The following is a 26,551-nucleotide window of genomic DNA, read 5'->3' as shown; positions in this document are numbered from 1 at the left end:
AGAATACTGTCCAGCCAGATGTTAAATTTAAAAATGTATACCTAGTCTAATTTCAAATAAATAAAAAAAAAACTTTATACATAATTACACAGTACTATAGTTTGAATTTGACACTGGTAAATAACTTGACAGAAAGTAAACAAAACAGCATTTAGGACTTAAAAATTATTATATCTTTACAATCTCTTCCTCTGAACAAGTAACATGGCCCATCTCATATACCTAAACCAGAAATGTATGAATGAGAAAGAAAAGGCTTACTGTGTATTTGGAGTACTGCAGCTTCTTGTTCCAAATACCTTTGCTTTTACATCAAAGCAGACCACAAAAACACTAAGGCATAGATCATGTTGGAGTTTGAGGGTGAGGTGAGAACCAGTCTAAAAGATTCCTGGATATTCAAGGAAAGTAATTTATTTGGCCAAGATATTGAGCACCATGCCTGGGGCAGAGACCTTAAAAAAACACTTAAGGTCTCAGGTCCTTTGTTGATTCAACAAAAGCATTAAGCAAGCTTTCCCCAGGGACTAATATAAGAAGACACACTCATATGACCACTAGACAGGTGATGGTCCCTAAATAGCCTGAGGCAACACAACTTCATAAGGAAAGGACTTGGTATGGGGGAGAACCGGGCCCTTTCTGAGGCAGGAAGGAAATAAAGCCGGTGTGGACTGGCTCGTGCCAATCAGCATGCTGGTCTCACTGATACAGAAGATGGAGCCTGTGTAGCTCTAAGAATCCCCAGTGCCTAGAATTCTCTTGAAGTAGTGACTTCCTGATCTGTTACTTCTGCTGAGAGACAGAGGTTCAGAAACTTACAGATTAATAGATTTCCCTTAACTGAGAAGGGGCTTGCTATTAATTTTCTCTTTCATAGGCATAAGGACCCAGCAGAAAGTGTCCCCAGGATTGACAAGGCTGTGTTTTGTCAATAATGGCCTTCTGGGACAGCCCTAGGAGTCAGTTCTGGCACAAAGGTTCTACTTAATGCGAGAGCATTGTGTTACCAAGGGAAAGTTTTCTTACCCGAGTCTGCTCTCATCCACGACAGACTAGGCATTAAATCTGCAGATGGCCCCAGAGACGGCACGTCAGCTAATGAGTGGCCTCTCCTCCCTGAAAAAGATGCTTTACCAGAGCTGCTGGTAAAGCTCCTCAAGGACAGATCTCTGCTTCCTTTCCTCCACTAACATATTCTGGCTTGGGGGATATAAAAAAGATACTAAAAGCAGTCATAGGCAAAAAGCAAAGCAATAAAGATAAATCAGAGGCCCAAGGAACTACAACACTGGATAATCAGCCCCTAACTAGGAGGAGCCCTCATGGTGCACTGGTTAAGTGCTTAGCTGCTAACCTAGAGGTCAGCAGTTCAAACCCATCAGCCGCTCTGTGGGAGAAAGATGTGGCAGTCTGCTTCCATCAAGATTTACAGCCTTGGAAACCCTATGGGGCAGTTCTATGAATTGGAATTGACTTGATGGCAGTGGGTTTAGTTTTTTTTTATTAAGTAACTGGGAGTTGGCCACAGTCTGCAATTAATGGCGTATCTTATTTGAAGGAATGAGTGTAGACCTGCACAGTCCAATACAGGAGCTGTCAGCCACATCTGGCTATCTTCCTCAAACTTGAGACGTGGGTAATCCAAATTGAGATCTGCTGTGAAGTATAAAATATACACTGAATTTTGAAGCTTAAGATGGAAAAAAAAAGTATGTAAAATATCTCGACAATTTTTTATATTGATTTCATGCTGAATGATAGTATTTTTGATATACAGGGCTAAATAAAATATATTAAAATCATCATCACCTATTTCTTTTTACTTTTAGAAATAGGATTACCATAACATTTTAAACTACAGATGTGGCTCACAGTCTATTTCTATAAGACACTGCAGCTCTAGATGCTTAAAAATTAAGAATTATTAAGAATTATTAATTCTTAATAACTCATGTTATTAAGAATTACCAAAGCAAGCCGTAATTATGTCAAGGGAGACAGTGTATTTTTTTCTTAGAACTGAATATGGAAATGGAATGATTTAACTAATCCCCATGATTCCCTGCTTTTGCCTAGTAAATCGTTAACAATTGTCTGGAGAAAATCACTTTCCATAAACAAGCAGGCTCTTTTCTCTGCAAACCAAAGCATTGCTAGTCACTGGGATTTCTTGCTTGCCCTAATGTAAGCGTTTTTTTTCCTGTGCATCCTAAAACCTTTCCCATCACATATAAATTAATTCCATCCAAAATGCTGAAAACGAAATCTAGAACTGGAAAATGTCTTAAGTCCACCCACTGTGGGGAATGAGTTAGGAGCAAAAGAGGATTATGAAAAAGGAAGTCACGAAGTGGTTCTGGGTCATGAGACTGTGTAAGGGTAGCCCCAAGAGTGCTGCCCTGGTGAAGGGTCTGGTGCTTTGCATTATAAACCTTATTTTCAGGATAATTACAAGTCTTAAAAATTGTTTAAAAACATACTTAGTTTACATGATGTTACAGTGGGGTAAATAATGTGTATTATTAAAATAGTCTAAATAAATATTTACACAATAGATCAGAGTGGGTCAAAGAGACCCATTCTGATTTAACAAGTTAACTCTGTTCACTTTGAGTTTTTTCTTAATTTTTAAAAATATTTCTGTAAGAAAAAAATAATAAAATTCAACTATATTCAAATATGTGAAGTATCAGACCAAAGAAAGGAAACCAAGCCGGAGGTCAAACTCAGTCCCGTGCTCAGTCGGCTTGGCCTGGGCACCAGTCATTTCAAAAGAGCTTCTTGCATACATCAGGCTTCCCCTATTTCAGCATAAGCCTGGCTATTTTGGCAAACAAAATTGGTCAGTTTTGAGTTTTTTTGTTATGTGGCCTTGCAGCTTCGTGTGACTACTGATCCCACTGCCTTCCCAGCCAACATTCTTTTTTTTTTTTTTTTAAATCCCTGCCCTCGTGGACAGGAAGAACAGAGGACAGCTTCAGTTTTCAGGAAAGAGAAGCTATATGTAGAAACTGTAGACGGAGTTTACAATAGGCCTGGAAAAAGGGGAAATTCTAAGTTCTTAAGTAGTTGTGCTAAGTTTGAAAGACAGTTTTAAAACCTGGGGGCCACAGTGAGTTACTGTGGTTCCTTAGAATAGGGGGAGATCTAATGAATCTTAGCTGCTTCTTAACATTTTTGATTTTTAAACTGAGATTTTCAGCTCATAGAAACAGGCTGAATTCTTAATGCTTAAGCCGATCCCAAGGATGCCAGCTTTAACAACAAACACAGGCAGTTTTAATTTATAAAACACACCAGCCAACGGAGACACAGTACAATGTGCAGCAAAAACCTGCAAACGATTTGCACATTTCAGTTACTTAATCAATTACACTACGAATAGAGAATCTTGAAATTCTCTCAAAGCAGAAATGTTTCTACTTTGGTTGTTTTAATTAGATAAGCCAATTCTTGAATTCTTTAGCTGAATTATGTGTATTCTTATTTACATAGTTAAAACACTGGTCAAAATGTTTTACAGCCTAGAAGCATATATATAGAGAAGTAACTCTCAGATTCTGTGGGTTACCTGATTTGCTCATGGGTCAACTGAAAGTAAACTGAGTAGTTCCATGTTAACAAAACCTGCAGAATGTCTAGCTACAGTAAAATGGCAAAATACAGTACAGAGTGGGGGAACTGTGTGACTCAGACTACCCCTTCATGTAAATTCAATAAACTTCCTTACAAAATTCTAAAACAGCATTAGATAAAAATACAAGTATGTACAACAGATGAAAAAAATGCAACATGCATGTAATTGCTTTAGTAATGTGCCGCTCACGCTATGTCAAAGCTCATGTCTAATAAGCTGTTAACATTTTTTTCATTTGCCACCATAGAATTTCCCTTTCCTGTGTTTATGTGATTGCAGAATCCCACAGGATGAGATGAAGGATATAATGTAACCATCTCAACTTATTTCACATCATTTTCAAACTTGCTCCTAGTCATGGGTGTTCGGTCCTTGTGGTTCTTCAGAACTGGCCCCCTGCAGTCCCCACCAGGCTGGTTACATATTATAAGCCACATAGATGGGGTCTAGCTGGTCAGCTAGGAAGCTGTCACGGAGGTGCATCCTCTGCTTCTCTCCTCTGGAGTTGATGGGGATAACCCCTGGGTCCACCACAACGACGACGCCAACGATGAGGTAATGCTCTTCTAGGACCACATTTGTCACCAAAGGGACCAGATCCAGGGCTTCCTGTTCAGAGCCACACAGTTCCACAACCACCACAAGCAAGTTGGTCCACGTGAACACAGCACTGGAATTTCAATGACACATTTGGTTAACGTGCCGTTACACTGAGCATTTTTACAGTATCTGCCCTGCCCAAGACCTACCCCCATTTCCCTGAAACTGCCTTCTCCACTGGGTTCCAACCAGTAAGCCAGTAGCCATGTCTGTCATAGATGACCCTGCCCCTATGGTCACAGCTGATTAGACAAACGACCCAAGCTGGACCATTCAAAATCTCCTGGGAGTTTAGAAGTGGGACTGAAAGTTGTTAGATGATTACTAGAACTGAGGACATACGGGGATCTGACAATTCTGGCGCAGCCAGGTGTGCAGAGAAGTGCAGAGAATGGTTCTTCAGGGAGAGAAAGAATGAAGTGGGTGCTCAGAGAACAGCAAAAAAGCGCGAGAGGACGGTGGTTGCTAAGACCTTCCTGCCCCTGTTCCAAGCTTTCCAAGGATCCAGTTAGAATAGTTTCGGATCCTCTGAGCTAGCCAGGAATTCTTTCCATTAACTCTTTCGTTTGCTTAAACTCTTCTGAACACAGTTTCTGTTATTTGCAGTATAAAAGCTTTGACTAAGATAACATTCTTCGACCTACTGGGAGGGGCGTCCCCCTGACTCATCTGAGCTCTCAGTGCCCCACACGAATGCATCACCAATGGTGTAATAGTGCCACCAGGAAGGATGCTGCCTCACGCTGAGCGGGACTGCTGGATTAGAAAGTGTGACTTGACTTCGGATGTAGTGTTAAACGGCTTTTCAAAAAAGAGATTCCAGTCATTAAAGAAAAATGAATATAGTACTTGGTTGCATTAAAAGTCAAGTGTCAGGAATTAGAGGGTAATCATGGCATCCAACTTCTGTGCATTGCTTATACCTCCTGGGCATTTTAGGCATTTGCTCAGGTCTGGGGGAGACTCTGATCAAGGAGAGAACATCTCAGACAAAGAAGCTTCTGGAAAGCATGAGAGAACGGTGGCTATTAGAATGGAAAAAAAAATAAAACTGAGGAAGGACACACAAACTTAAATTTGTAGAAAAGAAACTGGATGAATTCTGTGTAGTTAAGAATCTGAAATGAAAACCATGGGTAAAAATACAGAGGGGGGAATTTTAAGTTAATGTGAAGTCAGATGATCCTTTATCAGGGGAAATATAGGGGGAATTCCAGCAGTGAAAGGCAAATTGGATGAGATAATAATAATCCCTTCCATCTGTTTAACAGTTTATAAAGCACAGCCTCATCTGATTCTCCAGAGAGCCAGAAAGTAGCAGGGAGACTGTCTTACAGATGAGGAAAGCCATCTATGTGGAGAGCTGGGCCTTTAAGCTGAGTCTGTGACCTTAAGGTCATGGTTCTTTTCACCATGCTATACTGACTTTCTGCAAGCAAATGGTCTGTTAGGTTCCTTCCATTTATAAGACTCTGAAAAAGAAGTCTCTGAGTGGTACACATGGGTTAACACTCTTGGCTACTAACCAAAAGGCTGGAGGTTCGAGTCCACCCAGAGACAGCTCAGAAGAAACACCTGGTGATCTACTTCCAAAAAATCAGCCATTGAAAATCCTAGGGAACACAGTTCTATTCTTAATATACATGGAGTCGCCATGAGTCGAAAGTGATTAGATGGCAACTGTTTTGTTTTTTATCATTAAAAATGACTCTGGTCCATAGAGGGTCTGTAGACCCTGTCTAAGTATCTCCACGGCCTTGTCTGGCTCCTGGGAAAAGGCAGACTGCATGCCCAAGACAAGAATCAGGGTCTACTTATTTTCTTACTCCCCTTGGAATCTTGTGTGTGTAGGTGGGTATTTGGTACAGACGGCTGACTAATTAGATCAGTATTAATTACTACTAAGCTTAGGTGGGAAGCACATTCTGTGCTAGGGAATTTACCATTCGGCAATGCTCCTGTGGATCCGAGACACCGAGGTCTCAATATCGATCGGGTGGTATCGCAATCCTCTCAGCTCCAGTGTTTCATCCAGAGCTCCCACTACATATAATGCATCATGACGCTCTAGCAGAGAGAAGAGGAGAGCAACGTGGTTCATCAGACACGTACAACAGCAATATAATGTCAGAGTTAAGGGCTCAGGGTTCAGACTGCCCAACACATCACCTGGCTCCACTACTCACTAGTTATGTAACTTTGGGCAAATTAAATTTTGCTTCCCTGTCTGTAAGAAAGGAGTATTAAGAAATGCTGCTGTGAAGATTACATGAGATAGTTCACGTAAGGTAGGCACTATGGTGCCTGGCACATTGTAAGCAGTCAGAAATATTAACTGTTATTACTACTGTGTGCCAGTAAGTGGTTGGGGACGCAGAGATGACAAAATACGATTCCTGGTCTGCAGACACCGACATTCTACTGAGAGACAGACACAAGTGGGCATGCCACTGCACTGTAGGAGCCCAGGGACAGGAGCATATGTGAGGCGCTGAGGAGTAGAGGCCATTCGCCGAGCCCCATTCATGGTTCCGGGAAGGCTCCAGGAAGGAGCTGAAGCCAGGGCTGACCTTTAAGGATAAGGAGGAATTTGCCAGATGATTGTGGGTAGGGGGAGAAGAGAGAGGGCCTGGGAGCAGAAAGAGGAGGCGAATGCATGTCATTGTGTCTAGACATCTTCAAGGAATCTAGCTTTAAGAAGTAGGATTATAGAACACGGAAAGATTAGTCCTGGTTATTACTAGGTTTGTCATCTGGCAGAAATTTCATCCTGTATGTTTTTTTTTTTTTTTTTAAAGATTTTATGAACATGCTGTATACACAAGGCTACACGGTGCTTATAGGTACTGCATTTCAAACAATGGAGACGATCCTGCTAGGTCTACTAAATTCAATATGTTCTGGAAAAGGTAGATTTCAAAAAAATTTAGCAAAACGAAGTGACAGAAACAGTTGGGGAAAGAGGAATAAGGCGGTCCTGCAAAAGTTGCTTATAGGCATCTTCATCTGGGAATGCTACTAAAGGCTGAAAAGAAAAAAACCAACAGAAACAGCAGTTAACATCTCATGGGGGCTTATTATGTGCCAGGCACTGTTGTAGGCCTCTAAATGCATTGTATCATTTAATCTCACGTAATTTTCATGAGGCAGGAGCCATTATCTCCCATTTTCCAGGCAGGAAGCTAAGTGGTTAGGTGAGTGCTCAAGGTCACACAGCTAATGGCAGAGGCAGGCTTCAAACTCAGGGTGCCTGACTAGGGCTGTTGTGTCTTCTCCACTGGCCCCCTCCCCACCAAGGAAATATGGAGACACTAAGGACACTGGTCAGAATGGATGCAGTCTGATGCAGACCTTGAAAGTCCAGTTAGTTCTTTGTTTTAGTTCTTAAAGTACATGAGATGGTTAGTGTTAGATATTTTTTAAAATGGCTATGAATGCTAGTCAGGAAGGCAGGCTGAAAGTACACAGCAGTGAGGCCATGGAAATCAACTGGGCAGAGGATGATTGGAGGGAAGCCTGACATCAGAGCCTTGCCAAAAAGTAGTCCTGCATCCAAGAAGAGACACCAAGGGGCCAGAGCACTTCAGCAAGATGGATCCTTAGAACTGACACCCCCTCTCAGAGGTTAGGTGTGCAGGGGCGAAGAGCTAAAACCTGTCAACAGCTGTCCCAGGAGCTTGTTCAGGGTTTGGTGTTAGGCTTGTAGGGCTGAGGGTCTGTGTTCCGCACCATCAGGCACAGCTCTCTGGCTGCCCAGCTGATCTAACCCACAGTTCAGGGATGATGATAAAGCAGCCCTGAGAGCTTACCTCCTAGATACTCCTCATGAGCCAGATAGCTTACCAACTAGATATTCCTCACATGCTGGAGAGCTTACCTCCCAGATACTGCTCATGGGCCAGATAGCTTACCTCCTACACACTCCTCAAGGGCCAGAGAGTTTATCTCCTGGACACTCTCCATGGGCAAAGGAGCTTACTTCCTACATACTCCTTACAGGCCAGAAAGCTTACTTCCTACATTCTCCTCACGACCAGAGTGCTCACCTCCTACGCACTCCTCAAGCACCAGAAAGCTTACCTCCTAGATACTTCTTATGGGTAAAGTGTTAGCTCAGACGAATGTAAAGTAACATATGGGTTCAAGAACCATAGGAGGAAATAACTAAATACACATACTCCACAAACCAAAGGCAGGATGAAAGAGGCCAGCCATTGCTGCTGGCTGAAACACAAACACAACCACGGGGAGGCGCTGCTGTGGAAGATACCTCCAGTGGCCGCTGTGAGCTCCGTCCTGCGGACAAACCCCAGGTATCCTGTTCGAGCCCAGAGTGTCTGCGCAGCGTCCCCAAAGCTGAGGCGAGTGTTGAAATGATCAGCTTGAAGAGTCTCGCTATCATAGATGGTGTAATAACCACTGGCTGTGTGGGGACTGTTCACCCAAATCTACAAAGAGAGACAGGCACTGGTCACATTTCACCAGGAACATACATTCACGTCAATTCACTTCTCTTGGGACAGATTATTTTTATTCTTTAATCTCATTTTTATGTTAACATCACATGACCACACCACCATCACAAGTGCAGTAATAAAGGCAGCTAAGATGTAGCCAGTGTTTACTATGTTCTGGACACTAAGTACCTTCACGTGCCGTATCGCTGTCGATTCTATGATGTGCACTACTGTTACTCCCATCTGACAGATGAAAAACAGGAAGTGAAGTAACTTGCCTAAGATGTAGACACTAGGAGATTCATACCCACATCAGTGTGGTTCCAGGCCCTGCTCAGAACCACGCTCCTACACTGCCTCCTGGCTCATTTCTCATCCTCACCCAGAGTCTCACAAATGCACTAAGGGTTCATTTCAGTGCTTCTGAAACTGTGGTATAAAGCCCTCAAGAAAATACTAGAGGGTATTTAAATTTACAGTGTACACATAGTAATAGCTAACTGTGATAAGAACAACAGCTAGAAGTCGCTGATAACACTCACTAGGTGACAGTGACTGTTCCATGTGAGTTACAGGCACAGGCACTGATGCATTTAACTGTCACAACGATTCTACTTGGTAGGTGCTATTATTATCCCCATTTTGTGGATGAAGAAACTGAGACTCAAAGAAGTTAAGTAACTTGCTCAGTACTGAGAAGCTGGTTACTGGCAGAGTCCAGACCATCTGACTCCATTACAACAGTCCTCCTGTTCAGCTATAGGATGAAGCATCAAAGACTGGGGAGTGCGGTGGCGGGGATGGGGTGGGGGCGGGGGCAGAGAGGGTAGGAGTGAAGTATTTTAAAACATGTTTATACTAATACAAACATGAATTAAAAAACATGTTATACTTGTGGCTCCTTTAAGTTCTGTCCCTTAAACCATGAGATGGAATGGGTACAACCTATCCATTTTCCTCTTCAGCTAAAGGAACGTCCGTTGACAAATCGGGGGCTGTTTGTAGTTTGGGTGTCTGAATCTTCTCTTGATCCCTGTCTCAATCTCCCCCTTCTGTCCATTTCAGTTCCAGAGAAAGATTAAAACTCTATTCACAGTGGGGGAGAAAATTCAATCTACAGTTTCACTGATTTCTAGAATGTGAACCCTAAAATGTTTCACTGCTGACTTTTCAGAGTAAAAATGAAAATCATACAGACCTCTCCCAGGTGAGAATCTCCAACAGGTCCTTTGGTCTCAGGATTAACAATAACCACTTTCACTCCAGGTAAAATCTAAAAATCAAAGGGTAAACACAAAGACTGTGTTCAAGTGAATCTAATGGCCTTGAGGAAATGCCCAGCCATGTGGAAGTGAGGGGATGGCCCAAAGGGCAGGAGTCAAGTGCAGTGGCCATCACAGCAGCCACCCTGAGGGACGCTAGCAAAACGCCTCTTTTGCTTTCACTGCTCAGTCTGCTCAGAGGTGTAGTGAGATTCATCCTCAAAAATAAAACAGGGAGCCACTTACCATCTCTTCAGAGGGACGAGAAAAATGCAGAACAGCATTGGAACAGCAAGAATTTTGTAAGATACCCACATAACTTCCCTTTTTCATGATCTATTTCATTCACTGAGGCAAAAGCAGTAAACTCCTTTATAACAGAAAAGGCAGCTGGAGGGGAGCAGCTCAAGAGACCTCACTCCAGCAGACAGCTCACGCTAGAGTTAAAGGAGCTTCTGCAGGTGAACGGAAAGCCAGCTATGACTCCACGATCCTGAAAGACATCGCATCCCCGGGATCTTCCTCAGGAGGGAAAAGGAAGAATGATCCCAGGTCTAACAAAAGGAAGGCCTCTCTGTTTACCCTACTCTGTCCTCCTAAACCGCTTTCCTTATCCTAGGTTTCTAAAGTATGGGGTTACTTAGGAGCCCTACAATGATTATTTGAGTATAGACATTTAAAATCTCAAGGAAGAAGCAGCTCGAGAGACCCCACTCTAGCAGACAGCTCGTGCTGGAGTTAAAGGAACTTCTGCGGGAGAACGGAAAGATATCCATGTCTCCAAGATCCTGAAAGACATCCTGTCCCCTGGCCCTAGAGTCTGGGCCAGGTACCACTCCTGAACTGAGGCAAATGCAAAACGAAACAAAAACGCTACCTTGTCCTGCATCATCCCCCGTATCAGCTGTGGATCCAACCATTGTGATCCCTGGGGTTTCTATTGTCTTATTTCTGGAAGTAGATCACCAGATCTTTCCTCTTAGTCTGCCTTAGTCTGGAAGCTCCACTGAAGCCTGTTCAGCATCACAGCAACACACAAGCCTCCACTGACAGACAGATGGCGGCTGCATATGAGGTTCACTGCCCGGGAATTCAACTCTGGTCTCCAGCATGGAGGTGAGAATTCTACCACTGAGCCACCGCTGGCCCCGTAAATAAAGGCTTTCAAGACAATAAAATCAATCCAACGCCACTTAAAGCGTTCAGATGGAAGAGCGAAATTGCAGTGAGCTCGCCACGGTGTTGATATGCCACTGGAGAGATTAGGTAGAATCCCGTTTTTTTCTTCCCAATTTTCTGTCTGCCTTTTAGAATCACTAGACGAGATCCTGAGATACCACGCATGTCAGGAGCTGCCTATCTTGGCAGCCTGTGCTGGTGTGCTATCAGCCTTAGTAAATTAAATTGTTCACACTAAATCTCTCCTTTAACATTTTTAAGCCTCATTCTTATCTAACAAATCTTATTCTCAAATATCTTTAACCTCTTCCCCCTTATTTCTCTTTCAATACATGTCTGTCTTCCCTGATCTTAAACCACAAACCCCCAATCCAACTTAAATCTGTTACCCCCATTTTCTTCCTTGTAATAGTTACAAGGTCCCTGGGTGGTGCCAACGGTTTACTCTTAAATACTCATCTAGGTTGATGGTTCAAAACCACCCAGCAGTGCTGCAGAGGAAAGGACTGGCAATCTGCTTCCATAAAGATTATAGCCACGAAAACCTATGAAGCAGTTCCAATCTGTAACACATGAGGTTGCTGTAAGTTGCAATCAACTCAATGGCAATGATTTTTTTTTTTTTAAATGGTTATAAAGACGGAATCGGCTCTTTCTATGCATTTCTCATTTACTTTGAATACAATCAAAACCACATTCTGCTGGTTTGTCAGTAAGCCAGATTTAAAAAAAAAAAATCAAAATTTAGAAAGTTCAAATTCAGTATTCTTTTTGTCTATGTACCTATACGGATTTGAAAGTATTAGTTAAGTTGGAATTGTTGAATTATCTCCACATTTCAATTAAGTCTTGCCCTGGCGACTAATATATGGGCAGAAAAAACTCATATATTACATGGCTTCCGGTTTCTTTAAATTGAGCTATTTCTCCACAGAAGCCACCTTCCCAATGGTTAAGAGAACAAATTACCTTTCCAGACTCTGAGAGGAGTAAACTCTGGGGGGCACCCCTTTCCACAAGACGAACCCTGCCAAAGAACAAATATTTACCACATACAAGCCTTTAAAAGAATGAATTCACATTTATAACAATTAAAAAAAGAAAAAGAATTCACCATGTCATCTACAGCTATACGCTGCTTACCAAGACCTCTAACGTGCTTCTCCTTATCACACTAGAGAAAGGTTTCTCAACCTCAGCACTGCTGACATTTTGGGCCAAAAAACTCTTTGTTGTGGGGACTGTCTGTGCACTGTAGGATGTTTAGCAGCATCCCTGGTCTCTAGAGGCCGGGAGCACCCACCCTATTGTGACAACGAAAAATTCCCTCAGGCATTGTCAAATTGTCCCTGAGAGGAAAAATCGCTCCCGGTTGAGTACTCCTGTGCTAGAGAGATGCTCAACCTGTACAGGTGGGGTCAGTGCTGTGGGTTATACGCACGGGCACATCCAAAGTCAGCAGGGCTTGGGCAGGGTCTCAGAACCCTAAGGCCAGGTGTCCACCTGGTAACACAGCTCAAATGTCCTTCTAAGCTGATGAGAAGGAAGACTTTTGCTCATGGGGTTCAGATAAAGTGTTGCTTCAAAAATCTTACTCTGCCTCATTTATCTTGTCAGTGCCAAATTTTATTTTTAACGTCTTAGAGGAAAGAGTCTATCTATTCCAGCTTAATTTATATCCAATGTCACAAAATACTTTTACATAGGCAGGAATTAAGTATTACATTTTAATATTATAGTACAGCAACCATGAGAATTAAAGATTTCTCTGATAAATGTAAATCTTCTCAGGTATTAATAATAAAGGACTGATTTCTTCCCTCTCCTTGTCCCCTTTCTGGAAAATACAAACATGAAAGGAATGAGGGAAATGCTGGCTTTCTTGAGGTTGAGAACTTTCAATGCTTAGGAAGTCTGACAGAGAAGGAGCCCCACAAACCCACCATACCTGTCATGTCTTAGTGATTTCAGGTCAACGTACACAGTTGTTGGATCAGGCCCTGAGGTTCCCTAAAGAGAAATATATCAACGCATTATTAGTTTAAATTTTAAATTAACTGTATTTCCATATTTTACATTTTCAAGTCAAGAAATACAGTAAAACCTGTGAAAGCCAGAACCTCTGCTAAGGCGGAAACCTGTCAGAGAAGGAAAACCCAAATATGTCCCCCTACTAGAGAGCGATAGAAAAGTGATAAGACTGTACCCTATCACAGGCAGAAAACTTTTGAGACCTGGAAAAACAAGGCAGTCCTGTCAAGTTCCAGCTGTCACAGGTTTCAGTGTAGATAACTGAGCCACAGACATGAAAAATCCAACTCTAATTTGAAAACTCATCCTCTCTTGTACCGGGTGAGGCAGGGCTGCAGTTAACAATTGCCGGAAGCTCACAGCCGGGCTTTATCCTAGCGTTTCTCTCCGTCTCCCTTGGAAGGGTAGGCCCTCTGCTCTTCCTCCCTCTTGTCACAAGGGCTGTAGTTCCTGAGCTTAGGAGGATTTTTATCCCTGGACTCAAAGCAGGGAGAAGGCAGGCAATAAATGTTATCGCAAGGATCTTCAAAACTACCAGTGGCCCCAGCCGAAAGGGCAAGGGCCACAATGGGATCCCATGGTAGGTGCATCCTGATGCTACTCAGAAAGTCACTGACCAGGTCACAGAAGACCTGACAGTGTCTACCTGTGTCCATCACCTTCTTCACTTTCACACTCATTCAGCCTACATGATCTTATTAGACTCCGAGCTACATAAAATCAGACTCAGTTCTAGTCCCTTTTCTGTGATTTACCCACCATGAATAAGACGGCAAAGCTGCCATCTCACTGGAGAAGAGAATACAGACTTGTTTGTGCTTCCTTTTCAAAAAAGATATAAAATACAGAGACAGAAAAAGAGTGGATAAAAAATTCAAATAGAACTTAGAAATCTTCTTGATTGACTGGCATAGACTATGAAACTATTAATAAGAGTAAATATTTACATGGGAGTTTGTATTCCAGACGCTGCACCCAATACTTGGCATTTAGTAACTCAATGATTCTGTAAAGCAACCCTATGAGATACCAAAGTATTATCTTCATTTTACAGATGAGCAAAATGAGGTACAGAGAAGTTAAAATAACAAGCCCAAAGTTCCACAGCAAGTAGGTGCAGCTGGAGCTCCTGCCCAGGCAGCCTGGCTGTGGGGTCTATGCTCTGAAGCACTATGCATTCCCCTTCCATCTGTTAGCACATGAGATTTCATAACGGTCACCTGTAAACATATTGCTACATTGACTCTTGATCCAAAAGTGGTGCTGACGGCCCGAGGGGACAGTCCGATGTCTTTAAAGAGCTTGGAGAAGGACTGCTGGAGGGCGATGCGGGGCCGCTCCTCCGCCACCACCACACAGGTCCGGATGCAGGAAAGGTTGATGCCTCTGGTCTGTAAAGACACCCATGGACAAGGGCAGAGGTCAGTAGGATCACAGGGTAATTGAACAGGGAGGGCCACTGCTCTATTTCTTTGGCCAGGAAAAGCCAAGGAACTGTGAATTCTCCCCTCAGATAAGCAAAGACAAGACAAAAGCTTCTGGAAAACAAGAAAATGCCAAGACATCCCACTAAAATTATAAGCCACTGGTAGATCTGCTCTTTCTCTTTTTCTTTCAAAATCTTAGATTCTTTAGTAATGTATTTTTATTCCTCCCCTTTTGTGTACCATAGGTTTCTCCCTAGTTCAAAATAGAGAGGTGAGTCTGAGAAAACAGTAAAACTAGAACCGTGGAGATCTAATCTCTCGTCTCTTTTTTTCATCCCTGAGATCCCATTTCTCTATTAAAGACAACTGATTTACTCATCTGTCAGTCAGTCATATCACCACTGATTACACACATGACTGAGCTACCCTCGTTTTGGGGACAGTCCCCAATCTCTAATATTCTGAGGTTTCAAATTTCTATTGGGGGAAAAAAAAATCCAGTTCTCTTTTATCTTTTACTTTACATAGAGTAAGAATCAGCTTAAATTAAATTAGGAAGGTAGAAGAAATATACTTTCTGAGATTTATAAAAATCCGTTTGCTTGACTGGCCAGATAAAGACAGACAGATCTGTCAACCCCTATTCTGATATTACCACGCCCTGCCCCATTTCTCTAAAACCTCTCAGGGCTCGCTACCTGCTGTAGCCACTTCTCACCTTGAGCACCTCCACTTGGTTTCCAAGTCCTTTGGTGCAGAGCTCCATTACTGAGTAGGAGCAGAAAGTATCTCTTATTTTGTACTGGTTGACAGTAGAGAGCCAGAGGAAAAGGTTGTTTTCTAACTCCATAGGAGGAATCAGGATGGACTGGTGGCCTGAATAGACACTGCAGGGAAGAAAGGCAAGAGCTGGCACTATTAACTCATCCAAGGAACCCTGATGTTTTTCAGAACACTAGCAATTCAATAAGCATTTACTGAGTACACAGGACAGCGTTAGATCATATGAGATATAAGGGTCTAAGCATTAATCTTGTTCCTCAGCAACCCATGAGACACATAACTATAAAATAAAGCAGATTCTGGTAAGTGCAGTACTTGAGGTATGAATGAAGGGAATTGAGATCAGAGAATAATGAGCAATTCATTCAAATTGGGGAAGTCCGGTGGCAGAGAGGAGCTTTGCTGAGTCAGTGACACTGGTGCTGCGGCATGAGGAGGAATAGGAATGGTCAGTGGCTGGGGAAGTGGGGATGGTGGTGAGGGCGTTCCAGGCAGAGGAAGAGCATACACAAAGGCCTGGAGACATAAAAGAACAAGGTGCATTTAAGGTTGTCAGAAACAGTATTCCAGTGTGAAACATTGGCACACAGATAAACGGGACCAATGAGAAGTGAGGCCAGAGGGGCTGGTGCAAACTATGAAAGGGCCTACTTATCACATGAAGTTTAGACTTAACCCAACAGGCAGTCTTGCTGCTTTAAGCTGGGGCAAAATTAGCAACACAAAGGAGGGATCAGAGATAGGAGACTGAAGGCTGAGGGGCAGGTGGGAAAGGTGGTGATAGACTAGGTGAGAGACTATGAGGGCCTGAGCCCTGTCAGTGCAGCCAGGATAAAAAGGAAGGAATGGCAGTCATGTAAGGTAGGTATAATCTACAGTTGGCAATCTTTAACTATAGATCAGAATCACCAGGACCCCAGGAATTCTTTATTAAAAAGTATAGAAACTGTGGGCTCTGCCTGTGGGGATTCTAATTTACTAAGTCTGGAGAAGGCCCATTAGTTTGTTTTGCTTTTTTAAAGATCTCTAGGTGATTGTTAAGTACGTTTAGGAACAACTGAATCAAAAGACTTCATGTTCCACTGGGTGTGAGACATAAAGACCCATAAGTCAAAGACAATGCCCAAGCTTTCAGTGTGGGCCTCCAGGTGGATGATCCTACCCTAAAAAAGACAGGGACACAGAAAGATGATGTTTAATTGCAGGCGTCTGTGAGGCATTTGTGGAGATGCCCACGAAAGAGGTGGAAATGCAGGTATGAGACAAGGTTCTCTGGGTAGACAGTGGAAGGAGTGGGGATCTGCTAAACTGCAAGGAGCAACTTGGCAAGGACAAACCTGCTACTTTCCACCTACACGCTATCACTCCATTTCATTATATCCCTTCCTGTCAAGCCTATGGGGTACGTTCTAGCTGTGAAAGCGTGACATATTTCATCCAAATATCTCATCCTTCTACTTGGCTTTGTTTCTAAAATGGGGATTATAGGATGGAACACAGCAGGGATTAAGATCACTGCCCTTCTGTATCAGGTTTAAAATCACCAGAAAAGGCAAAAGGGGATACAAACAAAACTAGACAAATATCAGAGATACATCAGGTGCATAAATTCTAGAAACATCAACATTTTATTGAAACTTTACCAAATAAAGGAAGCAAGGGAAGGATGAGGTGGTTATAACCCCAAAGTATACCCCCACACATTCTGTTTCTTTGGCTTTTCAATTCCTACCTGCAGAGACACCAGAGTGCAAAGCCAAGTCCACAGTAAGGGTCAAGGCAGATGGCAATCTGCCGAGAAGAATACAACTCACACTGGAGCTTGATGGCTCTACAGAGAGCGTTCACTGCAGAGTGGGACATCTGGAAAGTAAGGAACATGGAACAGGACGGAACTGTCATCCCATTGGCAGAAAAACAGCTCTACCAATAGTTCTGATGTTTTAATTCCCCCCAAACTCCTCAAAATGATGTATATTTTTCATTGCTTCAAAACCTAACCTAAGTCTGAATTTGTTGTTGTTTTCATTAGTTGCCATCAAGTTGACAGCGACTCTGTGTGTGTAGAGTAGAAATGCTCCATAGGGTTTTCAAGGTTGTGACCTTTAGAAAGATCCCCAGGCTGGTCTTCAGAGGCACCTCTGGGTGGGTTTCAAATGCCAACCTTTCAGTTAGTAGATAAGCACTTAACCATCTGCACCACCCAGGGACTCCTTTAAGTATAAATTAAGGTAACATGTTTCTTAGTCAATAGTGAATTTTGTGAAACATGAACCTATGGCTTCACACTGGCTTTAACTGTAACTCTTATTTATCTAGGTTCAGAAAACTTCATAGCACAGATTCCTTGGGATAACTCATTCTGGAAGAGCCAATGCTTTTATTTAAATATAGCAGGGACCCTTGATCCTCCGCCTACTGGTCCCTGGCCCAGCATGTGGCTTCCCCAGTGGTCATCTCTATTTTTTGCAGACCTGGCATTTTACCAGCATCAAGTGTGTGAATCTATCCAGATGACTTTACCTTCACTCCTGTAAGCATGCCAGTTGTAGAGACGCTAAAATCAAGATACGCCAACATCTCAGGAGTGGGTGGTTTATAGAGCTGAGGTAACCTTTTCCTGGGTAAATCATCTGCAGTGAAAAGAAAAAAAATGATGTAAGTCAGACATGTTGGGACATGAAAATCACTGCTCTTCACCTGATTTTCTGTGGCTCTGCTATGGCCAAATTTAGTTTCTGGGATCTGCTAAAGCTTAGAGTCTGCGAAAGCAGCTCATGGATGCCACTCCTAAAGGTGGTTTGGGGTTGAGGACACTGCTGAACAATATAAGCAAACAGATCTGCATCAGGTAAATTTATTTAACAGAAGTTTAGTAAGGGTAGTATAACATAGGTGAAAATATGGACTATGGAAGCAGACCGCCTGCATTCAAATCCCAGTGCCACCATTTATTAGCTATGTGACCATAGAGTTATTTTACATCTTTGTGTCCCAGTTTCCTTCTCTCTAAAATGAGACTAATACCTGGCCACATAGAGTTGCTGGGGAGTTAGTTCACACAAAACACTTTTAAAACACGTGACTCAGTACATGGTCGACAAGCATTAGTTACTGTTGTTATCGTGGTGGTTTCAAGTTGTTCATTATTTACAGTTTGTTGCTGTGGTTGTTATTAGTTGGCTCCAAGTCATGGCAACCATATGTATAAAAGAATGAGACATCGCCCAGCCGTGCGTCATCTTCACGATCATCGGTACGTCCTATGAGCCCAATGCTGTGGCTATTGTGTCAGTCCGAATTATTGAGGGTTTCCCTTGTTTTTGCTGACCCTCTACTTTACTAAACACAGTGCCCTTTTCTAGCAACTGGTCTTTCCTGATGACATGTCCAAAGTGTACGGTATACGTACGTTAACACGGTAGATTTTTAAGAATGATAATCCAGAACTGGGAACTATTTTCTTTTGCTTATTTATGATACTGGCTCCCCTCTTCCCCCCACCCCCCCACCCCACCCCTGGAAATTTGCTTTGTATGTCTGTCAAACAAGAATGTCTCTGGCCCTGACTACACTCCTTCAAAACTCGTAAGGGCTCCCTTGGCTTTCTGGATCAAGAAAGCATTTTAAATTCTGTACTATTGGGCTCCAACCATTGCCACTGATCCTATCTCTGGTCAAACAAAAGACTTTCTCTAACTGTGGTTCTTCTATCACTCAAGTGCCTAAAGAAACTTTCCCATTGTCTGTACCACAGCCCACATCTCAGGTCTGCCTGAAATCTGACTGAGGCCATTAACCATACTAGACCTATTTGCATCATTAACACCAACACAGTTCATTCACGTTATATATTAAATATAACTGTGCTTATGTCTGTAAGTAACATGTAAAAAACCAAGTTCAGCATCTGGCACACAGTAGCCACAAATACATGTACGTCATCCCTGCATTTAAATTCATACAAATGTTGCTGAGGTGGATGGATACCATATAGCACTTACTGAAATAAAAGGGTAGGGAAATGGTTAAAGAGGCTGGGGATGGAGCCACACTGGCTGGGTTTGAATCTCAGTTCTGCTACTTACTTAACCTCCCGCACCTCAGTTTTCTTATCTGTAAAATGAGAATAAACACAGCACCTATCTAATAGGGTTGTTGTGAGGATAAAGTTAGGTAGCACATGTTGAGCGACTGGCACATGGTAAAGGCTCAATAAAAGATACAATAATTACATGCTAGGTTCTTTACATCATTTAATCTTCACAACCCCATAGAGTAGTTATTATAACCCCATTTCACAGGCAGTTTTTTTCAAGGTAGTAAGGATACTCAGAGAGAAACAGAAGTATCAGAATTTTAATCCCCATGTGCCTGACTCCAAAGTCCACTCTTTCCTACATCACTGATTCTCCATGTCTTAGCCCCTTCTTTAGTATAAGCACTATCTAAAATTCATGCATTTAATGGTTTTCAGAGTCTTTCATATAATACTGCATTTGATCTTCTCAACAAATACGTGAGTCAGGCAGGAGTAGGTAGAATTTTAGGAAAGGGTAAGCTCATCAAGGTTATAGGGGCAGCAAGTAACAAAGCTGGAACTAGAACCTAAGTCTTCTGACTTCTAGATCAGTGTTGTTTCAACTATATCACATCTAGAAGCCAAGAATGAGATCTTCCCAGCAGTCTATAAGGCCCTACATGTACAAGGTCTCATCCAACACAAAATACTAACCACCTTTTGATGATGCCAAGGCTAATAGCAGGACACTTTTTGTTTAAAAAGTGCTGTGATATGTTATTTAGATCTGGGCTGTGGTACTATCCAGTCCTTTGGTAACACAAGTTGACTGGATTTTGCCTCTGACTGAGCAGGTGGAATGCGTTATGATGTAAGAGCTGTGTAAACATCTCTGGTGCAAGAAGCTAGGAATTCTCAGGCTCCTTCAGTGATGCTGGAGAACTCTCTCTTTTACCTGTGTCAATGATAGCTGGCCAGGTTTTCACATCCACAGCTGCCGCCGCCTCTCGGGATCTCAGTAGCCTCGTTAGTGTCTGGGTGGTGAGAATACAGGCTGCTTTGCTGACCTAGAAAACAAACAGAGAGAAATAAGCACCAGGAGGCTTAGCCCCAGTGTGACACCACAGGCTCTGGCTGTTCCTAAAAGCATCTCACATGCCATACTAGATAGGACAGTGTCAGTTTTTCAAAGAATGCATGTGGGGCAAAAGAGGACAGTTTTTCCTTCTGGAAATGTGTAACATTTTATTGTCTCAGAATGCTGGACTTGAAACAAAACTGTATTTCGGCAGATTTATTCACAACAGTGAGTCTCAAATATTTCAGTTATAGTCTCATTACAGAATCTCTCAATCTCTCGAGTTCCTAAAGATAATACATGGATTTTGTGCTGCTCAGGGAATCAGGGGAGTCAGATAATCATTTTTGAAGGAGTTAGTGTTTGCCACAGGCTAGTGAAACTTACTAGACCTAGAACATATACTGAATCTGAGGAGCACTGATGCAGATGTGTGCTCTCCCAGAAACTAAATTCTCCTGCACACCTACACACGGAAATGCAAAGTGACCTACTTCACACATCAACTGCATCAACTTCAAGAAACTTCCCTCTCTGCTTTTCTGGCCTGCTTTGCAGAACATAACAAGGGCATTTTGCTGAACTAAACTTTGTATTAAAATCATCTGTGGTGAACATGGCTTTTGTATTTCAGGCACAAGTTGCTGACAGAGCAGCAGTTCTTAGAAAAACAAATGTTACATAAATTGCAATGTTATAACCTAACAGTACACTGGCCAAGACTGCCCTTTGCTTCAAAGTACATTAGGATATGATGCAATGTAGATTTATGTAATTTTTTTATCCAGTAGACACTGCTACTGCCTCCAGGGCAAGGAAAAGCAACCCCTTGGACACCTTTTAATGCTGTACCAGATTTACAAAACTAACAAAAATAAAAGTGACGTGACACTGGGGATAGTTCAGAGTCTGACATATGAAGCTACCTTGGTTACTATACAGAAAAAATAGCAGATAAAAGTCTTATGGAGAATTATTAATGATAGCTTCATCTCCTTAACATTCATGATACCAAAGTTTCTCCCTGAATAATGACAGTCACTTGGGCCAGGTTAAGGAAAAGAGGTAGATTTCAGGGGACAAACCTGACTTCCTGACTCAACAAAACTAAAAAGTTAGTAAGGATCCTTAGTCATCTTAAGCTTGATTTTATGACCTGAGGACAAGACACACTTGATACTTACATCAACAATCATTCGGACAGTGGGCAGGGTGGCCATAAGGTTCTGAGCGTGGGGAGGTCGGACTGTCACAGGAATGCACCCCGCATACAGGCAGCCGTAGAAGGCAGCAATTAACTCGATGCCTGCAAGGCACAGAGGACCACGTCAGGGGGGTCCTGTGATTGCTTTGTATCCCTGAGAAACTAAAAGGCAGACCTTCCCAAACCAGTTTATTTAGACCATAACTGAATAGAGACAGCAGCAGAAGGAATTTTAAAAATTAAGAAGGAACTGAAGGAAGCATACAAACTGAAAGAGAGAGAAGTCAAGAATAAGTAACAATGAATCAGTCAGAAGTAAAAGATACCTGAAGGATGGAATGAAGGGTTGAAATTAAAAAATAAGAATAAAAAAGAATAAACTGTGGCACTATATTTAGGTAAAACAACAACAACCATCTGTGCCTATGAGGATGAAGTAGAGCTGTAGGTAATAACCGGTTGCCATCTGGGCTAATTCTGACTCGTGGGAACCCCAAGTGTGGCCGAGTAGAACTGTGCACACAGGGTTTTCAATGGCTGGTTTTTGGGGAGTGGACCGCCAGGCCTTTCTTCCGCGGCACCTCTGGGTGGGCGGCACCTCTGGGTGGACGTGAACTGCCGGCCTTTCTGTTAGCAGCTGAGTGCATTAACCGTTCGTGTTGCCCAGAAACTTCAGGAAGTATCTGTAACAGCCCCACTGAATTCCCGACTGCTAAACCCATACCAGCAACAGAATCCAAGGAAAACTGCCAGGAGAATGGGAGTGAGTCTTGACACCATAACTTAGGAATAGTCACTGCAGATGTTTAACTTGGAAAACAAAAGAATGCGGGCAGGAGGGACGAAGAACACCTGATTTATTTTTCTGTATTTGGAAGGCTGCTACGTGAAGCACAGTTAGGCTTCTTAGATGGCACCCCGTCAATGGATGGACATTTCAGGCAGGCAAAGCATATGAAGATTCTGCCATGTCAGGACCTGGGGTGGGGCCTCTGCGGGAAGTGCTCTGGTCTATTACCACCTCTTAAGTGACAGATGGAAGATAATCTCACAGGAATACCATGGGAGGGATTCCCGTACCTTCTTAGAAATCTTAAAGTATTGATGTAAATAAAATACCGTTAATAAGAATCAGAGTAGAATGAAGTAATAGGAATAACAGACCAAAAGAAGAATGGATGTATGAGTGGGTTAGATGGCGGAAGAAATAAAAGAAGGGACAACTCAATTATTTCACCTGAAATTTTTGAGAATATTTACACCAAACTATCACCAAATGGAAACCCTGGTGGTGTAGTGGTGAAGTGCTACGGCTGCTAACCAAAAGGTCGGCAGTTAAAATCCACCAGATGCTCCTTGGAAACTCTATGGGACAGCGCTACTCTGTCCTATAGGGTCACTATGAGTCAGGATTAACTTGATGGCAATAGGTTTGGTTTTGGTTTTATCATCAAGTAATTCTGAGTTCCTCTTACTAAGAAAAGTTATTGAATTAGAGCATGAAAGGTGAAAATAGCAATAATAGAGGAATACTAAACATCAGCCACAATATGAAGAATGTTAAGTCAACAGAGTTCAAGCACAATGTTCTTTTGGAAACTGGGTCAAACTGTCCCATTCCTGAACACTCCTAGAAACAAAGTATCTGTTTTAAGGCTTCCCAAAAGGCAGGCAGCTAAAGCATTCATTCATTCACTCATTCAACATTTACCGAGCGCCTTTTATGTGCTAGGCACTGTGCTATGTGGTGGGATTCAAGAGTAGATACAACAAAACGGTCCCACAGAGCCCTCGCATTGCACAGCTCTGGGGGCAGGGCTGTGCACCTTTGTCTATTTGGGTGCTGCTCTGGAACTGGGAAGTGCACAGCCTACCTGGCCACACATGACAGCCCCGAGCTCCTGTCCTCTTATAGTGTGCAGTCTAGTAACGGAGCTTTAAGTCTGGTCTACCAATCCGATGCTTACCAGGTGGATAGAGCAATACCACATTGTCTCCTGCATTTAGATGACCCTTATCACCCAGAACTGATGCAATCCTCTCTGCTCGCTTATGAAGCTGAAGGCAGCTGGCTGTGCACACGGTAGTTCCCTTTAAACAAAAGAAAGGATAAGCGGGTCAAAGCTCAGTAAAGAAATAAAACAGTGACAAGTACAGCCAATGTGATATCATACTTCAACAGTTTGTGCCTTGGTAGATCATCTTTAGCAAGTTATTAAATCCAGTGAAAAGTGCCCTGGAATTGTACCAAAAGACATGTGTGGAACTCCTTTTCCTTTCCAAAGTCTGTACTTACTTAGGGAATACCAACATTAACTTACATCAAACATATTTATTTATAGTTTTTCTTATTTATGGTAGCTTAAGACATACATATAAATTTTTTATTTTTTAAGTAAGGAAAAAGCATAGAGGGAAAATGAGGGAAATAAAAGTAAGATGAGGCCATGAGTGAGGTCAGTGGCCATGTGTTCACATACACTTGCTGAACGTAAAACACAAATGACGCTCTGAGCTTTCTAACAGCAAAGACAGAAACAGAAGCAGTGACAATGACGAGAGTTCGCTAGCTAATAATAAAGATTAGGAGATGGTCAATTGTTTCTGATCCTGAGAATGATGCCTCCTGTGGGTCTTCATAAATATCCTTATTACAATTCAAGTTTCACCAGGCTGTTTTTTGAACATTTCTCTTCCCTTATAAAATAAAACATACAGAAGGGAAAGTACATACATAAAATACAAATGTACAACGTAATGGAAAACCATAAAGCCAGCACCTGTAAGAACCAGCACGGCACTATCAGCAGCTCCAAGGCAGGCCATATGGCTCCGGCTCACATCCTTCTTTCCCTACAGAGGTAACCACAACCTGGACTTTTTAATGTTAATCCCTGATTTCATTTTCTTTATACTTTTAGCACTTATGTTTGTATCCCTGAAAGTTTAGTTTTTCTATTTTTGAATTTTATATAAATGGAATTGTACTATATGCACTCTTTTGTGCTTTGCTTCTGTCACTCAACGCTCTTGTAGAGCCGTTATGCTGCTGAGCACAGGTGCAGTTCATTCTGCTGATGGACACTGTCATCTTGTACACGTGTCTTTGTATAAATATTTGGGTTTTGGTAGGGCATTGACCTAGAAATGGAATCACTGGGTCGTTGGGTATGCCCATCTTCAACCTTACGGGATAATACCAAATGGTATTCCAGATGGTTGTTCTTTGACTACTGTGCCAATATCACACTGTCTTCATTACTATAACTTTATAGCTCATAAATATTTCACCATAACACAAGTTTTACTGAGCTGTTTCTTTTAAAAAAAAATCTTCATTTTCTTAATATAAAACGGTACATGTTCAGCATAGAAAATTTGGAAAATATAGATAAGGAAATATAATCCTACCAGACAGATACAGTCCCCGCTTTAATATTTTGGTGTATATTCTTCTGGTCTTTTAAAAATGAGTGCATATTCACATGCACCATTTTTTTATTAAACCAAAACAGCATCATATGATACCACCTGCCAGAGGTTCTATAGTGCATTGGCTGAGGACGTTGGCTCTGAAGCCAGTTTGGGTTCACGTGAAAGGAAAGAACTCATTTCCTAGCCCTCCGACATACCAGCTCTGTGAACTCAGGCAAGTTATGTCTCTGTGCCTCAGTTTCCTCAAAGTTAAAATGAACTACTAAACGTAAAGTACTTAGAACAGGGTCTTGTATCCAGTAAACACTCAATTGTTAAAAGTTTCATATCCTGTTTTTTTTCTACTTACACATTATGAGTATTTTCTGGGTCATCAAAGATTCTTCCGTAACATGTTTTTGAATGGCTGTACAGTTAAGTATTTCATCCTATTTATATGCCATAATTTATTTAGCCAATTCTCTGCTCCTGGACATTATTAACACTAAAGTGAACACCCCTTTGGCTAAATTCAGTGTTAAATTCATAAAGCCGTTTCTTATAATATTCCTCTTTTTGGTCCTTGTAATAGCAGCAAACCAAAGTTCAGTAAAAATAGTTTTCTGGGTGTGAGGGAACAACACTGCATGGTTACTGAGCTTTCTGGTGGTCTGGGCTAATCCATGATGAAATGTTAGCATGTATAGAAGAAAAGATGGACTCCATGTCCTTTGGGCAGTCATCCATATGTAACATTTCTCTAACCAAGCACCACGTTGAAACTTGTGCTAACAAACATCTGGGTACCAGGCCACAACTTTAACTGTAGTCAAGCTTGGGAGTGGAGTAGGGAAGTAAGCTGAGCTGACATCTTAATGAAACCTAAGGGTCTGAATGAATCCATGGGCCTGAAGAGAAGCCCCCACAGAAGTAAAGCAGAAAGTCCCAAGGTTTTCTACCACAAAGCAGTGGTTCTTAAGGTTTTTAAAGACTTTTCACTTCTAAGATGCACAGCATACTCCCATCATTAAGTTCTATCATTGCATGAATTCTCAAAGGTATAATGTATATCAGAATCGAGGAGGCTGGGGCAGTTTGGGTAGGTCCCTTAAGAGATCCCCATAGGATTTCCAGTCTTCCCAGTGCTGATAAGATCTACTGTTGTACAGCATGGTCACAGTACTTTAAGCCTGTAACTCAGCCATTCAAAGAAGCAAACAAAGCTCAGCAGACTTCCTCAGAATTCATGACTGGAAAAACACAACATTCTGGTGAACCACCCATTAGAAATCAGTAGTTAAATACACCCTTGCATATTTTCCTATTTGCTTTTTTGGCTGTCAAGAAGAAATCATTTAATGTGTACTAGAATTAACTTTGGCTTTTAAATTATTACTCTAACGCCATTTTTCTCCTGGCAGAAATCAAAGAATTAAAAGCCAAGTTGGATAAAAA

The 26,551-nt window shown here is 42.1% G+C and overlaps 1 protein-coding gene across 2 annotated transcripts in view; it reads right to left on the bottom strand.

Moving 5' to 3' along the window:
• DIP2B (disco interacting protein 2 homolog B) overlaps positions 1–26,551 on the bottom strand; it is a 224,275-nt gene continuing 197,724 nt past the window's right edge. For both annotated transcript variants that reach the window (XM_049883095.1, XM_049883097.1), the window contains exons 26-38: positions 23,650–23,773; positions 21,663–21,784; positions 20,356–20,467; positions 17,903–18,012; positions 17,112–17,242; positions 15,315–15,483; positions 14,390–14,560; positions 13,087–13,148; positions 12,108–12,165; positions 9,896–9,970; positions 8,511–8,688; positions 6,184–6,307; positions 1–4,310 (exon numbers count right to left, since the gene is read on the bottom strand). In XM_049883095.1, the coding sequence (XP_049739052.1) occupies positions 4,058–4,310; positions 6,184–6,307; positions 8,511–8,688; positions 9,896–9,970; positions 12,108–12,165; positions 13,087–13,148; positions 14,390–14,560; positions 15,315–15,483; positions 17,112–17,242; positions 17,903–18,012; positions 20,356–20,467; positions 21,663–21,784; positions 23,650–23,773 (1,689 nt within the window). In that variant the 3' untranslated portion in view covers positions 1–4,057. The remainder of the gene's footprint in view (positions 4,311–6,183; positions 6,308–8,510; positions 8,689–9,895; positions 9,971–12,107; positions 12,166–13,086; positions 13,149–14,389; positions 14,561–15,314; positions 15,484–17,111; positions 17,243–17,902; positions 18,013–20,355; positions 20,468–21,662; positions 21,785–23,649; positions 23,774–26,551) is intronic.

Source organism: Elephas maximus, chromosome 4, assembly GCF_024166365.1.
Source record: "Elephas maximus indicus isolate mEleMax1 chromosome 4, mEleMax1 primary haplotype, whole genome shotgun sequence".
NCBI lineage: Eukaryota > Metazoa > Chordata > Mammalia > Proboscidea > Elephantidae > Elephas > Elephas maximus.
This window is presented reverse-complemented; position numbering and strand designations above follow the sequence as displayed.